Source organism: Cyrtonyx montezumae, unplaced genomic scaffold (assembly GCF_038088225.1).
Source record: "Cyrtonyx montezumae isolate F1298 unplaced genomic scaffold, pur_monq_1.0 scaffold_15, whole genome shotgun sequence".
NCBI classification, from domain to species: Eukaryota; Metazoa; Chordata; class Aves; order Galliformes; family Odontophoridae; genus Cyrtonyx; species Cyrtonyx montezumae.
Genome location: NW_027071881.1, coordinates 3,173,796 through 3,190,410, shown reverse-complemented (window position 1 = coordinate 3,190,410; position 16,615 = coordinate 3,173,796). Strand labels below are relative to the sequence as shown.

At 50.4% G+C, this 16,615-nt stretch overlaps 1 protein-coding gene across 6 annotated transcripts in view; it reads left to right on the top strand.

Annotated features, from left to right (window-relative positions):
• GTF2IRD1 (GTF2I repeat domain containing 1) overlaps positions 1 to 16,615 on the top strand; it is a 50,540-nt gene that overhangs the window by 15,410 nt on the left and 18,515 nt on the right. For all 6 annotated transcript variants that reach the window (XM_065731712.1, XM_065731711.1, XM_065731706.1 and 3 more), the window contains exons 2-11: positions 241 to 369; positions 2,125 to 2,266; positions 5,385 to 5,531; positions 8,527 to 8,710; positions 9,805 to 10,115; positions 10,531 to 10,620; positions 11,517 to 11,600; positions 12,321 to 12,504; positions 13,325 to 13,350; positions 15,478 to 15,598. In XM_065731712.1, coding sequence (XP_065587784.1) covers positions 247 to 369; positions 2,125 to 2,266; positions 5,385 to 5,531; positions 8,527 to 8,710; positions 9,805 to 10,115; positions 10,531 to 10,620; positions 11,517 to 11,600; positions 12,321 to 12,504; positions 13,325 to 13,350; positions 15,478 to 15,598 — 1,412 coding nt within the window. In that variant the 5' untranslated portion in view covers positions 241 to 246. The remainder of the gene's footprint in view (positions 1 to 240; positions 370 to 2,124; positions 2,267 to 5,384; positions 5,532 to 8,526; positions 8,711 to 9,804; positions 10,116 to 10,530; positions 10,621 to 11,516; positions 11,601 to 12,320; positions 12,505 to 13,324; positions 13,351 to 15,477; positions 15,599 to 16,615) is intronic.

Genomic DNA, 16,615 nt, shown 5'->3' with positions numbered 1-16,615 from the left:
ATTTTCTGTATTTCCTCTTGCTTCTGCCCACTCGTGTGTGTGCACTGTCTGTGCTGGGTGCTGTACCCGGGTCCCCAGCGTGGAGCTGTCCGTGGTGCAGGTGGGACCCAGCAGCACTGACTTGCTAAAAAGACAATTTATGTATTTTTTTATTGGGGGGGAGGATTTTCATCATTTTTTTTTCTGCTCCTGTCAGTAACAGCATTGCATTTTTTTTTGGTTGTTTGATCTTATTTTCAGGTGAATATGGCACTGGCAGGGAGGCCTCTAGATGCGACCCTCAGCAGCTCCAGACCTGAGCAGTGGAATATGGTTTTTCCCCAGAAAGACGAAATCATCACCAGCTTAGTGTCTGCCTTAGACTCCATGGTAAGGGTCCCCATCCCCCTCCATCTCTGTGCCCGTTCCCAGCTATGGAGGGCACCGAGCAGGGCTCACAGCAGAGCCCCATCCCCTTGACAAAACCACCCCTCAACTCATTTACCTCCCATTAAAGGGACTGTGCTGAGGCGAGAGGGATGTTGAGTTCGTCACGTTCTGACAGCCCTGCTCGGATCAGCCCGCGCTCATCTCAGCTCTGCAGTGTTCTCCATTAATATTTATGTCGGTATCAGCTGAATGTAGGGGCTGGTTTGGTTTTTTACTTGATGTTTTACCGATGTTAGCGTGCACTTTTACACAACAGGAGAACAATGGCTTTTATCTGGGAGAACAAAGAAAATAACTTTCATATCTTTTGACGTAGAATTCCCGATGGAAACCTTGCATAAGTCAGGCATGCTTACATAAACAAGATAACTGTTGGGATTAATTCTCATGGACCAGAGCTAATCTGATTTTTAACTGTGAATGTGATCAAGGAGGGAAGGTGCGTGTGTAGCAGCAAATATGTAATGAAAAGCAATGTGCTGAACAGCCCTCCCTTTTCAAGCCAAGTCTTCGGTGTGTTCATCATGAAAGCATCTTCATCTCCACCAGGAAGGCATTTTTCCCCAGATAGCAATTTCCTTCTTTTTGACCACCGCCACCCCACTAAGGAGCAGGTTCCCTGGAGCTGACACAGCCCAGTGGCTTTGATGTGTGTCTGTGCCATCATCTCCAGCAAATCGTGCTGTCATAGTTGGGCTTCTTAATGAATGCCCATTGTTCCGCAGCCTCTCAATGTCCCTTCTCACAGTAGGTTTTATATTTCTTTCCTACATGTTGAGTTTCTTGATCAAAATACTACGAGTTATTGCTGGGTTCTTGAAAGGAAGCCTTTTAAAAATCCATATTTTGGTGATGTAATGAAATATTCCTTTCTTGAAGATGCTCAGCAGGAGGTAAAATGACCCAAGAGAGTTTGCTTGAAGCCCAACCAAATCAAAATTGTGTGTAGGGGAGCTGGAACAAGGCAGTGGCTGCAGTGGGGTCAGTGGGCAGCAGCTTTCCTGCTCCATCCTCAGCTCACCTGGTGTGCTTCAGGTCTCCCGTGCTCAGTTTGTCGTCATTTAAGGACGAAAGTGGGAAAATCCCCATTTACACTGTGAGCTTTGGACAGTGTCATGGCAGAGCTGTGGCCATGGGAATGGACCCAGACTGCAGGCACTGCGTAACTACTGCAATGGAAAATAATAATGAAAATGCATATACACATGTTACGTATAGCAGGAAGCACATATTATATAAAATGGATTAATGGAGGAAGTCTTTTCCATCTCTTTAATGTTTTGCATAACTGTACAAGAAGAATCACTTGACTAATCCAGACTTTGACCATATTAGTGTTCTGTAGCCGAAATAAGATTCTTGTGCTCCTTATTTTATTAGGGCTGGTGGAAAACCACGAATTGTTGTTTCTTTGTTCTTTGCAGGAATGTTTTCTTGTAAAGAAATAGTATTAAATTGTTATTTTGGACAGGGGGGAAATAGAAGTAAAATGTTTGCCAGTGAAACAAGCTTCTTTTTTCATGTCTGAGCCGCATGCCTTCATGGAGTTGTAAAGTTGTCAAAGTATTTGTGGTATAGGGGGTGCTGTAAAACCCATTAAATTCTGACCAGAAAACATTGCTTATGATGGGGAGGTGGCCACGGGTGGCTGATGCGAGGCAGTGCTCGGGCTCTAACCTGCTCACATCTCTGCAGTGCTCCGCGCTGTCCAAGCTGAATGCTGAGGTGGCCTGCATTGCCGTGCACGACGAGAACACCTTTGTGCTGGGCACTGAGAAGGGCAGAGTCTTCCTCAGTGCTAGGAAGGAGCTGCAGGCTGACTTCCAGAAGTTCTGCCGTGAGTATCCCGTGCGATTTGCGCTTGTCTGCATGTATGACGTGCTCAGTGTGTGGCTGAGGATGGGCAGGTTCCAGGTGGTTACAGGTTACAGGTGGTGTGGCTTTGTGTATGGTGCTTGTTGGGCTTGGCAGAATGAAATCCTGGATTCGTGGGATCACAGAGCTGTAGAACTGTAGAATCATAAAGTGTCTTGAGTTGGTCGGAGTCATAAAGATCATCCACTTCCAAACCCCCTGAATGGATTTCCTCGGTGTGGAGTTTGGTGCTCCATTGGCTCACGACCCCAAAGTTGCATGAGGAGGCTGGGGCTGGGGACGTTGGGGCCATTTCCATGGAGTGCGCCATGTGTCCTGACTCCTTTGCATCCTTTGGTCAGAGAGGTTTGTGTCATGGCCATCTGTGAGCAGGAGGAGGTCTAAGGGAATTAGCAGAATTAGGTTCTCCTAGGGATCAGCCGGGAGCCAAGGCTTTTATCTGCTTTTGGAATGACAGGAGCAGATTTGGAGAGCTGGAAGCACTGGTTGTTTTTTTTTGAGGCCAACAGGAATGAAGGGATACATCAAGCAACAGTCACAGCGTTCCAGGTGCCACCAGTTAACAGACCCCAACCTGCACACCTGCATTTTGGGATGGCTTCATCCCTATCACACAGCTGGAGCTTTCCCCTGGCTCCCTGCAGGAGTAGGGATGGGGTGATGGGTTTTGGTAGTGCTAGTGAGCCCCAAGGTGGGGAGAGGTGGCCCAGAGCCAGTCTGCAGGAAGGCCACCACACCTGGTGGGACGATGGTGGGGACAACAACCCACATATGCGTGCACACGTGGCCTGGTGTTTATGGAAACCATATTTGTGCTTAATCCGTTGGAGAAATCGTTCAAGACCGGTTCATTGTAATGAAAGCATGAGTGCTGTAAAGCTGCCAGGGTCACTGTCTGCTTGGCTGATTCATTGCACATGTGCTGGGTGAAGCACAAGGCTCGCCTGCAGTGCTCGGCTTTGCAGCGCCACATCCCTGAGCGTCTCAGCCCTCCCGACCCCACTCCATCGTGCTGCAGATGGGAGGCTGCCATTTCTTCCACTCCATTTGGGGCCAGGAAAGCCATCTGCAGTTATTCTCTGTCTCGATGCATTTCATTTTGCAGGCAGGTTTTTTCTGGGAAAGGTTTTTCCCACCACGAAGAGTAGGGAGGAGAGGAACGTAGTGGTCAACAGCAGCAGGACAGTGAGTGTGATGGGGCTAAGCCTTACAGATTTTGTCACAGGTTGCCCAGGGTGGTGGGAGAGTCACCATCCCTGGAGGTATGGTAGAGACGTGGCACTGAGAGATGTGGTCAGTGGCATGGTGGGGTTGGGTTGCTGGTTCGACTGGATGACCTTAGAGGTCTTCTTTGACCTTCTATGGTTCTTTGATATCCCATCTGCGTCGCCCCAGAAGCTCCCATTAGCTGGTGTGTGCACGCACATCTCACTTTTAGAAGTACATCCACATAGATTCCGGTCGGTTACCATCGAATTGAAGCTCTCCTTGCCTTTGGTTTCATTTACACCTTTGTGGAAATGGAATTGTAACATCTGGTACAAACCATGAGATTCTGACGGTGAGGTTTGTGACAAGGCTGCTGATACTTGAGACAGGGTGAAACGTGATAACTCTGTCTTGAATTATAAATGGCCGAGGCTCAGCTCTACTACATAAAGCTCTTACAACTGGCATGCATCGTAAAGCATCCCTGGAAATGCCTCTGATTTATAGGCTAGCTGCCCCCTTAGAAAGGATCTGAAATAATCTAAACCAGACATCACTGGGAGATGTAAGAAGGCTCTTATCTGCCAAGCCGCGCTCCTCCGGGTGCACAGACCTCACTTGGATGCTCTCGTTTATCTGAAGCTTTGGCTCAGCCTTTTCTGACGCACGGGGGGACTTGACAGTTATAAAGATGGATGTTGATGGAGGGGAGTTTGCACTCAGATGGGAGGGAGAGTCTTAGAAGGGTGTGAGTTGGAGTGGATTTTGCCACTTTTGTAGAATACTCCGGGTCTTCTCTCTGACACTGTCTTCACCACCAGTCCATCCAGCACCTTAAAAAACAGTTATTAAAGGCTCTGAGGTAGCAGGCACTGTCTCCATTCAAGTCAACAGGAGCGGGGACAATGAGGGACAGTGTGGGAGTGGCACAGGGATACTGCATCCCCTACGTCCTCCACTCACCTGGGAACATCTCTGGGAACAGGTCTGTAGGGGGACAGGCAGCGTGGTGCCACCAGAGCCTCCATCCTGCCCTAACCATGAGACCATCAGCAGTCTCTCAGAAACCATCCAGCAGTGGGTGGTTCTTACGATTTACTCTAAGTCTGTTCTTCTGGATATCAGTAGAAACTGGATATGTGGCAGCTCACCTGCCCTCGGTGCTGGGCTGCCACTGCTGTCCCCTTCCTGTGCCCTTCTGTGCCAAGAAGGATGGCTGAACCTCTGCAAGCAGCAGTCAGGGCCGATGGCTGGCAAGAGCCTGTCGAGGATGATGAAGGAATTAGTCCTTTGCCACTGAAAATCCCTGGTGAATCGGTTTAGCTAGAATGGCAATAATGCACTTGTAGTGTTTAATTTTCTGTGCATTTAGAGACGCGAGGAAGTCGTTGCTGAAGATATGCTTTATTTGAGGTTTAATGGGGGAAATTAGCAGGAAATAGCTGGTATTACCAAGTTATGTGACGCTGAAGGGTAAAAAAGCCTCTGAGAAAGGCGGATTTTCTCTTTTGGAGAGATTGAAGGCTAAGCAGATTGAAACCAGAGAAGAGAAACGCGCTGGCCAATTAATCACAATGGTGTCAGTGCAGCTGAGTGTGTAAAACAGGAGTGAAGGGGGATGTGTGGGCTGAGCGTGCCCTCAGCTCTCTGCGGTGCACCATGACACCTTCCCCCATGCATCTGGGGTTGCTGGACAGCACCTTAAAGGACTTTGCTGACACCAGGGTCTGGCACCTGTGGGTCTCAGTCTTGCGTGGGCATGCTGTGTGACGAGCTGTTGGTGTTGGCTGAGCCGTTTCATACAATCAAAGCTGCTGGCAGCATTGTCCACTGGACCTTCTTCCACTCCAGCATCTCCTGTTTTCTTGCAGGAGTCCAACAGCGGAGGGAGCAGGACGTGGAGGCGCAGAAGAAAGCAAAGGAGTGCGGGCGAAGCATGCTCAGGGTCTCCCCGGACCAGGGATCAGACGTGTACCTCCTCAGGAAGATGGTAGAGGAAGTGTTTGATGTGCTTTATAGTAAGAACCTTCACGATTCCATCTGGGGATTTGGATGGCCCTGGGGCTCGCTGCATGGCCAGCACCAGCCCACCTTGTGGCTCTGGGACCAGTGGCACCCAGCACAGCAGGGCCTGCTCCTGTACGGGGTCAGTGCTGTGCTGGGAGCAGGTCCAGCCACTGCCTTGTCCCTTTGCAATGAAAGGGGCTGCACCCCAAACGGGTAGTGCTGTGTGCTCAAGGGGAGCACCCTGCAGCCCCCTGGCCAGCTGAAGCCTCTGCTGTGGGCTAAGTGGGCTTCTCAAATGCACCCTCATCCTGAGTGCTGCCCATACAGCACTTCACAAGCATCCCAGGCTCTGCACCTCGCTCTCCCCTTTCCACGGCAGTTCTGCTTAAAAGCAAAAAGATGATTTTCTCAGCTCTGAGAGACAAGCTGGTGCCATTCCAACACATGCATCATCCCCAGCAATAAAGCTTCTGCAATTAAAATGTAGATGACCATATGGCTGCTGCTACGTTGCCTGGTGGGTTGCAGAACTCCCTCTGGGCCCAAGCTGTGGATGCTGGAGCTGCGGTAGTGCTCGTTCTGCGCTCAGGACATCCCCCACGGATCCTTGCTGGGGAGCACTTGTAGGGCTCCTGGTCATGGCATAGCTCCACGTTTCAGGGCCCACTCCCACCCGCATGCAGCGTTTGCTGCTGTTTGTTTGGAGCACGCATCACAAGCTTTGGAGATGGAGGGGAGACAGCATCGCTTCCCCTGGGGCAGAGCAGTTGGGATCGGAAGTGGAGGTTTTCTGTAACCACTTAAAGGGCTTGGACGTGATATTCCCATTAAAGGGGGTAATCAAATCCTCTTGCTGCCTTTGAGAGCTCATCCCAAGTCACGAGGAGGAGGGAACGCAGAAAGCCAAGCGGACGAGCTGGGGCTGCTTGGGTTAAAGCTGCAGGCTTCAAAGCCAACAGGGAATATGAGAATTATTCTTTTATATAATTAGGTATTTAGATTATGTAAGTTTTAGCAGGGCTCGTTTGCATGGGGCTGGATGAACTAGATGGCCTGTACGTTAGGATTAGGCTGGAGATGCTGTTTGCACTGTGGAGGACGTGTGTGGGTTTAATGCAGTGCCTGATGTGCAGGATGCATCTGTGAACAGAAGAGCTCCTGCGGTGCTGCGCTGCATCCCCAGGCTCATCCCAGGAAAAATCCCCTCCTGCTTGATCAGGGAGAAGCAGTAGGTGCCCCGGGGTGATTCTGTTTCCAATACCACAGGACTTCTGGAAATTAGGAGTTATTTCTCTTCTTTTTTTTTCTTTTTTTTTTTAATTTATCCTTTGAGTTGCTTCCCATCAGCAGGGATTGGAAACAAAAATCTTAGAAAATGCTCAGTCAAAAAAAGATTACGTATTCCCTCCAGAGCCCGGGTAATCTCCACACCAACAGGATGACTGATTACCGCCAGCTTCCATTAAACAGGCATTAATGATGGTTATTGTCTCTCTTTAGCTAAACCGTGAGCCTCAGCGTGGCAGCACGGGGTTTGGTGAAGGTCACTTTGACAGCAACGCGATCTCCATAAAAATGCGTTCAGGGAGATGTTGAGCACAGGGTTGATAAGGAGCTGCTCGGGCATCACCTCCCCCCCCATGACGAAGAGAAGTGATGGTGGGAGGTGGAAAGCCGCTAATGCCGGCGCATGGAGGCAGCAGTGCCTGCCGAGACTGCAGAAAGTCTTCTTGCAGTGCTGTGGTTCAAAGGTTTGGTTTGAAACTTCTGTTATTGGCTTAATTAAAATATTATCCAGCCCGGCTATAAGGAACCTTGATGGCTTGTGCGAGTCACACATCATTAGTTATCATGCGTTGCTTCAAAGAACATGTTGAAGAAATCACTTTTAATAAGGACTTGCTGACAGTGCCATAGGATTTCCAGGGTTTCTGTCAGATCTTTTGTGTGTCTTTTTTTTTTTAAGAGAATAAAACCAGAAGATTTTAAGGAAAGTCGTTATTTAAACGTCCCATAGTGTCCTGTGCTCCTCACCACAGTGCTGGGGCATGGATGGAGACCTCGTGGGATGGGAGATGAGGAGTGAACCCTTGCCACACAGCCAGGTGTTCTGCATCTGGGCAAATGTCACATCCATGCATGGCTGTTTCTTTTGCTTCGTGCTTCAAGCACCGGGTTTTTTGTTTGCAGCCAGCTGGGTTGGCTTCCACAAAGGAGTTGCTCAGAACAGAGCAGCTCAAGGAGGTTGTCAAATTCCCCTGAAGTGCTTCAGCAGGGACTCGTTTTCTATCCTGTCTGCTATGCAGGCTGCCTCAGCCATCCCAGATGGGGGCACGTGGCCTCTTCAGTCCTTTTAGCAAATCTCAGCGTAGCAGCAATGCTGTGTGGTCATCCTGTGCTGCTGGGGAAGGGGAAGCTGTGTGCTCCTGGCTGTGTGGGGAGATTTGGTTATCAGTGGGCACCCAGCCAGCCCTGCACCCTGTAGGACAGTGGGGCTGCTGAAAGGGATCAAGTGGTCAGAAGTGTCTGTGTTCACACTGCCTTTGAATCATGGAACGGAGGGAAACTTCTGGGGATTTTCTTCTCCTTCCTTGTGAGTGAGGGCTGCCTCACAGCAGCGGGGCTCAGGGTACTTTCCTTTTCTCCCAAGAGGTGAAGTAAAAGTGCTGACAGTAAGATATACAGAATATTTCAGTGAACGTAAGATGAAAACACACACGAGCTGAGGATAACACGTCTTTGTCAGCACAGATCCCTTGCTGGTATGGGTCCAGGGTCCCTGGGGGGTGGGCTGGTGCCAAGTGACCCTAACTGAGGATTTCACTATGCCACCTGTGCGAGGAGACCTTGATGCTTAGAAAGAGCTTGAAGGCTAAGCACACAGCTTGCTTTCTTCTCATGGCATCTCTGTGCAGTGGTGCCCGCGGTTGTGCTTTGGGTTTGCTCCTTGAGCCCTGCCCGCAGGGCCGGGGGTCCTCGCCCCGTGTAACTGTGCCCCTTCCCCAGGTGAAGCGATGGGGAAGAGCAGCGTGGTCCCCTTGCCCTACGAGCGCTTCCTGAAGGATCCGGGACTGCTGGCGGTGGCCGGCTTGCCTGAGGGGATCAGCTTTAAGAAACCCATGGAGTATGATGTGAAGTCCCTGATGGCCATTTTAGAGCACAGCCACAGTATCCGCTTCAGGCTAAAAAGGTAACTGCAGGGATCCTGGAGGGGGCTCAACCCTTGGCCTGCAGGCTCTTGTGGCACTGCTCTGCGGTGAAGCTGCTGTTCTAAGTGCGTGTCAGCGTGCAAGGTTAACTGCAGCACTTTGTGCTCACTGCTTACTCGTCACCAAAGAGATTTCCAGTGTAAATGTCGCAAGCTCCTTCCTAGGCTGGAATGTGTTTCTGTGCCAGAGGATGAGGGAGGCTGGGGGACAGCAGTGTGGTGAAGTCCCCCGACTGCTGTGGCCATGTTGTCGGTTTTGGATGCTCTGAACTCGCCTGACTTGAGGCACCTTGGATCGTTCAGAGAAATGCTGAGCACTGTCAAATACCTCCTTTGAAGGCTCAGCACTTCTGGAAAATCAGGCTGAGATGGCTAAAAGTAGGACACAGAATTTGAGCCGTTTGTGAAACCGTGGCTGCCTGTCTCATGTGAAGCATGTGCACTGCCTCGGTACGAAACGCATCCTTGGGCAGATTGAGGTCCCTGGTGAGCGTGCTGTGAGGCCTCAGTGCTGAAGAGGGCAACTCAGTCGCTTGGTTACAGTCCCACAAATGGTTCTGTTCCTAAACACACCAGGATATGGGACTGGATGGCTTTGCCAGAGCCATATGCATTTCGCACCGCCCTAAACTAACCTGTTCTACTTGAAGAAGAAAACGGGGCATGTGCCCAAAGAAGCTGTAGAGGGTGGGCTGAATGCTGCCATTTTTGAAACCATGAGCAAAAAGGAGTTAAGTGCAGGGGGTCCCATCCTCCCATTTGCAGGCTCTCCTTTCCCCTTCCATATCTTTGCTCATACAGCTTATGTGTCCTACTCACGTCCACCCTGAGCAGAGGATGCAGTCAGCTTCTTCCAGCTCACTGCCTGAAGCCACTCCCCCATGGGTTTGAGCTCTGTGCACTCCTGCCTTGAGCAGGTTGTCCCTTCTGAGGCACAGGGTGCTTGTTGGTGGCAGGAGCGGGCCAGCAGCTCCCAGCACACACAGGCCGTGGTGCTCAGCACCCAGGTCTCCGTCAGTGACACGGACACAGCAGAAGCTGTTTTCTCCTCTTTTTCTCCTTTTTCTTCCCTTCAGGCCGGCGGATGAGCCCAGCAGAGAGCCGAACCCTAGCATAGAGTTGACTTGTCCCTCCCTCGTGCCCAAGGGCAGCCGAGACCCCGGTGCCAACGGCCACATGGCCAAACCCTCCGGCCAGGACGCTCCCCCCGCTGTAGCCGTGACCAATTTCTTATATGGTGTCTCGCTGCCTACGCAGATCGCCATGGACCTAAAGCAAGAGGTGTCCTCCGGTCTGCACGGGGCGACCGCGGCCAGCGAGGTGCTGCTGCCCAGGCCCTCGGGAGAGCTGAAGGTGCCTTCCTCACAGGAGTACAGCGACTGCTGTGGTAATAGCCTCGAGTTTGCTCGCAGACGAGGGCCTGGTGCAAAGCCCCATGGAGCTGAGAGGGAAACGTGCAGGGCTGGGCGTACAGGGCCAGCAGGCTGTGGCTGGAAGGTGGACACCATATTGGCCCTGGGGGCTGTGCAGCCCTCACAGAGATGAGGAGGCCTTGCAGTGCTCCCCCAGCTATGCTGGGTGCCTCCTTGGCGCTGCTATGGATGTGCTTTGCTTTGGGGATAGTGAGGACACAGGGGTGGTGAAGGGACAGGGTGGGTGAAGGAGTGCTGTTGGGCTGAAGGACATGTCACAGCTGCCTGGCTCCAGGCTGGTATCACCAGCAGGCACCCAGGAGCTTGCTGAGGTGCCTTTAGCATCTTTGGGGCTCTCAACACTGCTTTCTCATCTTTCCTTGTGTCCAGGACAGAAATCAGCTGTCTCTGGGGGTCCTCTCATCCAGAACGTGCACTCGTCCAAGCGCATCCTCTTCTCCATTGTCCACGACAAGACAGGTTGGTGTCCCACGTGGAGTTCTTTCACAATAAGGGCGATGAGGCAGTGGTACAGGTTGCCCAGAGTTGGTGGTGGATATCCCTGGAGACACTCAAGGTCAGGCTGGATGGGGCTCTGAGCACCTGATCTTGCCGTCTCTGTTCATTGCAGGGGAGTTGCATTGATGACCTTTAATGGTTGCTTCCAACTCAAGCAATTCTGTGATCCTACACCTCTCTGGGAAGGGTTTCCCCACCTGGAGGGACCAGTTATGCCACCACACAGATGTCACTGGGAAGTCCCAATCCTAATGGGGAACCAGGGCACAGCTTGGGTGAGGTCATTTTCCCGAGCTGAAATCTTCACGTGGTTTTGAAACAACTGGAACCCTCTCACCCCAATCTGACTGTGCCAGTGGTGCCTGGAGGGGATTGATGGGAGGAGGAGACTGCCACATCCCCACCTCAACCCCACCCCAGGGATGTGCAGCCTTGAAATGCTGACGTGTTTGCACCAAAGCCCTCCCCTCTGTGCTTCAGGAGTGGGAAAGCTGGGGAAGAGAACGTATGGAAAAAGCTCCTTTGTGAAACTGCCATGCATTTCAGAGGTTTGCTTCAGGTGGAACTAGCTCTGTCCCAGAGGGTCTTTCATTTCAGGGTTGAAATGTTTTATGGGGTCATTTCTCAGGAATCTGCTGTGCACATGCTCAGCTGCAGAGGAGCTTGCTGCAGGCTGGGGCTGGGGAAGCCCAGACCTTATCTGCCAACCTGGCAGAATCCGCTCTGGAAGGGGGAAATAATTATTTTTAAAGCAACAAAGTCTTGTTCCTGGTTCTCAACACTTTGCACAAGAAAAGTGCATCTGCTGTGTATGAACCATATGGAAGTACCTTATTCCTTATATTTTGTTTTGATAGATAAGTGGGACAGTTTTATAAAAGAAACTGAAGATATCAACACCCTTAGGGAGTGCGTGCAAATTCTGTTTAACAGCAGATATGGTGAGTAGGAGTTAATATCCCATTATGCATCTGCAGTGCTTGTGGTTTGCATATCATTATATAGCAATCATTTTTGTTCCCTAACACAGCAGCAGGAGCCATATGCTAGAGCTCCCTTCTCTTCTTAACACATTTAGCCCAGCAGCTCCCAGTCTGGGTGTCTGTTGAAGGTTATGTCAATATTTCCATTTGGAGCCTCCCCCGTCAGGGAATTTATAACTTGGCCATAAATCGGCCCGGTCTGGAGCATGGCACGGCCAGTTCAGCACCCGCCAGCACTGCAGGCCAGGGGGAGCCATTTTAAATTAATATGGCAGGAAAAAAAGGGAAAATTATTGCCATTCCAAGTGCTTTTATTTTTTTTTCCCTACTTGTGCTACTTATAAGCATCTTTGGAGCTGACCATGGCAGGGTGCTTTGGGGTTACATCTCCATAGGTTTGGGCTGAGGTGGCTCGCAGATGGGCTGTGGCTTGTTACCTGTGCCTGTGTGGGAGTTATACAGGAGCTATATGTGGGCTGTGAACTGATAACTTAGATATGAGCCGTGTGACTCGGGAGCTGCGTAGCTCAGAGACCTTCTGGGGGAAAATCATTAGATAAGACAACACACACTCTGCACACACACTCTGCTTTTCAGACCACCTTGAGTTCACCTTGTTTTTTTATCACTCCTAAAAGAAAAAAGTGTGTGTTTAAGTGAAAACCTTTCACCTTTCAGCTGAAGCCTTGGGGTTAGACCACATGGTCCCTGTCCCATACCGGAAGATCGCGTGCGACCCTGAGGCAGTGGAAATCATTGGCATCCCTGACAAAATACCCTTCAAAAGACCTTGCACTTATGGTGTCCCCAAACTCAAGCGGATACTGGAGGAGAGGCACAACATCCATTTTGTCATCAAAAGGTGGGTGGCTGAGCTCTGCAGGAGCTGCCACTGTCAGGAGAGGGCTGCTCTGAATCAAGTCCCTTGGGGTTAGTTTGATGCTGTTCAACATTAATGAGGCAATTACAGCTCGTGTGGGTCGTGTTTTGGCTCTCTTGGCACACATTTGGTGAGTTAGGTGCCCTGGGAGCTCCATGGGGACACAACCATCCCCATGACGGTTCTGCACATACCTCAAGGGGGACTTGGAACTTAATCTCTATTGCCTCCAAGCTCAGAGGGTTTGTTTTACACCCAAGACTCATTTTGCTCTTATTTATAGATAAGCGGGAGGCTTTTATCTTTTGAGGTGTTGCTGGTGCCTCATTCAACATTTTGGGTGGCAGTGGGACCCTTCCACTGCAGCACAACCTTCAGATGACATTCGTTGTCTGGAAGGAGAAGCACCCATAGAGTTACTCCTCACACCTTGTTCCTTGGACGTGGTCATTTGTGGACTTCCATCATCCTCTGCTGTAGACATCATGAGGGTGTATCACATGCAGGCAGGGTGCTTCTGCTTTGGTCCCATCATCTTTTGGGACCAGCCTCTAGCAGCTTCATTTAGTGAGTTAATTAAATGAAGAGAATGACTTATACAGAGATTTCAAAGTGCTTTAGTTAAAAAGCATATGGTGTAAGATTGCTTGGTTGCACAACTGGCTAAAAACTTTTTTTTTTTTTTTTGAGGGAATGAGTAAGTTGACTATTTTGACTCAGTTTAATCCTATTCATAAATAAAATCTAAAAATGTCGTCAGAAGCATCTATTTCTAATCCTTTTTTTCCCTCTTCTCTCCTAGGATGTTTGATGAGAGAATTTTCACAGGTACGTTTCTCACGTCTTTTGATGTAATGCCTGTGAATTGAAAGATTATCCAGAGAAGCAGGGTTGAAATGTAAACAGCAAAGTGTAGGATACATCTTCACACTCAGTGAGAAGAAACCTGGTTTGTGCCAAACACAGGCACAAGGAGACTGGCTTTACCTGGGCTCAGAACAAGCACTGTGCACCCCTCAGATTGTGTTCTGAAGGTTGAAGGGAGGAGTATGTGGGGTGTCAGGCTGGGCTGGCTCCCTGCTCACAGCCAGGCTTCAGCTGCAGGAGGCACGTGGCATGTTCCTGTGCTTCCGTGAATATGAAGAATCACCATTGGGTTCCTCCCTGGTAAATTATTCTCTTTCTTTTGACTGGAAAGCGCTAGCATTGCCCAGTGGCTGGCTGTTTTTTAAAAGGAAAACAGCAAAAAAATCAATTTGATCAGTGACAAAACCCTGGGAGAGGTTCTTCTGCTTTCTTTTCCCTGTGTTTATTACTGCTTCTTGGAGGTAGGGAAGCCACATTCAGTGCTCCTCATTGAATAAAAGACAGGAGTTAGTTGGGGAGGCTGCCACGTCCCAGTGCCCTGATTTGAGAAGGGAATACAGGAACAGCACCAGGCACTCCCAGGTTTATCACACAGCCCCACTCCTGGGCTTGGCTCGCAAGTAAAGACGTGTTTGGGGTTTTCCTTTCTTCCCAGCTGCCAGCCAGCTTCCCAGACAACAACTCTGACGTCTCCGTGGGCCAAGTTAACACCCTGAGGGTGCTCCCAGGGGGAAGTCCCAGCATAGCCTGGAGGAGGTCCTAGCTCCGTGGTGCTGGAGTCCCATTCATAATTTTCTTGCTCTAGAAAATGATTTTAAAACTGTCACCCACCCCTGAGGTTTGGAGCTCTGAACTGAGTCTTGGACACTTGGATTTTCCTTGCAAATTAATCCCAGTTTGCCTGATGCCTTGGGTGAGGTGTTTTAGGCACACAGGGGTGATGGAGCAGCTCTTGCCTGCCCACGCCTGCAAGCTGCAAGAGGAAAGCTCTGAGCTGGGAGCTCAGGATCACTTGGCACAGAGCTGCAAGTGGAAATGAGGAGACAAGGAAGCAAATCCATGCAGGTGGCAGACCCTCCCCTTTCCCCGCCTGCTCCCCGCAGGGCTACCAGAAGCTAAATACATTCAATCTGTCTTTCTGTGATTCGTGTCAGCACATCTGACTGTGCAAAAAAAACCATCTGCTGAGTCAGGAGGTGCCATTTTTGCCAAGGCACTTTTTCAGTGTGGGGCCGTAGTTCAACTTGCCGACTGTAAAGCATCCCAAAGCCTCGCCGTACAGTTTTGCTCACCCTTTAATTAAAATGCCCACCACTGCTAGGAAACTTATTTTTTCTACTCCCCTGGGTAGCAGCTTAAGGCAAGTTTCATTGCTGCAAGAATAAGATTGAGTCCATAGAAAGTACAAATTAAAAGGACTGTCGGTAGATAAACAGCATCTTTAAGGCTCTCTATTGCTGCTGGTCCTGTTGCCAGAGCCCTGCCCTTCCTTCCAGGCTGGGGCCTGAAGCCAGAAATCTTCATTTTCCCATGGGGCAGGATGTGTTTTAGAAAGGTGGGTATGTTGCGGTGGCACTTCGAGTCCAGCCAGAGGCCTCCTACAGCTCTTTAAGGAGACACCTACATGGTTTCTGAAACCTGGTTGTGTAATTCCATTCCCTCCTTCCCCCAGCACCAATTCTTCACCTATTCCTTCACCTTCCTTGCCTGGTTCTCATTCCCTACCCTATCATCAGATCACCCTTTTCATCTCCAAGGTCATTGCTGTGGCTTCATTTCAGCTCCTTTCAGGTTGCAGAGGAGCAGGGAAGGGAAAGAGGGCTTTTTTGGTGGTGACTCGATCCTTTTGTCTCCTCTTGTGTCCCTGCAGCACATCCTTTCCCCCTTTTATGAGCCCAATTAAATCTGCACCCTCTTCTTTGCGAGCAGACAGCTCTTAAAAACCCATTCCTCTCCCTGACCTTAGCTCTGGGACTAGAGAGGGAGGAAACGGAGGTGGAGACGCAGCGTTGCTGCGCTTTTAGCTCTCTGGTTGCTTATTCTGGTTTTGCTTTTAATTCCAAACCCACCCTGTGCACCTGGCACCAGGAAGTAAATTTACCAAAGATCCAACCAAGCTGGAGCCCTCCAGTCCCCCTGGGGAGATCTCCCCTGAGCCGCACCGTGGGGCCGTGCTGGACCTGGCGGGGACATCGCAGACCACCAGCAGGTGAGTGGCACTTAGGTGTCAAAAGAGCAGTGTTTGGAATCGTTGATTTTGGATGAAACTGGGAAAATGGGTGCTGTGTTATCTGCAGGAGTGGGGTGAGCTGTCGCCTGCTCCCCGCAGCTTGCTGCATGGGGCTGGGGCTGGAAGCATTTAACCTAGAGAGCAGCACAGTGTAGAATCATAGAGCTTGAGGTGGAAGGGATCCTTAAAGGTCATTGCAGGTCCAACTCCCTGCGATGAACAGGGACAGCTCCATCAGTTCTTGAAGTCCCATCTGTGGGCTTGGGTGGAGCATCTCCTGTCTCTCTGGGCAGCCTGTGCAGTGCTCCACCACCCTTATGGAAACATACTATCCTTGGGGGTGGGCAGGGGAAACTGGTGCTGCAGATCTCCCCCAAGGATGCTGCAGGGCTGAAGTCTGACCTGAGGCTTCTAATTTTTCTGTTCATTTATTAGCATTTGCAATTAGGACACTTTTTAATTTTTGCCACAGGAGATCTCACCGTGCAATTAAATGGGTGTGACCCAAAGCAAGCAGGCAGAGAGACAAAGGGGTGCTGAGCAAAGCAAGAGGTGGAAGACTAGTGGCACATCTCTGCAGGAGCATCCTCGACCTGCCCTTGCTGCTGCTGCTCCAGCCCCATCTCAGCTGCTGGAAACAGGCGGGGGTTGCATGGGGCCATCAGTCTGCTGCAGAAGACATTGTGGGAGAAAAATAGGTTCTGTAGGGACAGTTCGTATGCAGCCAGGTTTGGGTGGTGCTTCCCACAGTGATGCTGAGCTGGGCAGACTTTCTGCTGGCCTAAATTTGGCACAAACAGAAGATCATCCAGAGATCCTTTCGGAATCCGTCAATTCTGTCCTGGCTGTGTGTATGTATGTGTGCTGGTCTCGATTTGTGTTGTGTGGGTGTAAGCTGAGTGAGGCCACACACCCTGCTTTTCTCATGCCGCATGGTTAGCTCTTGGTTAGGAAGGGAGTTGTGCATTACCGTGGTGGTGGTGGTGCAAAATGTGC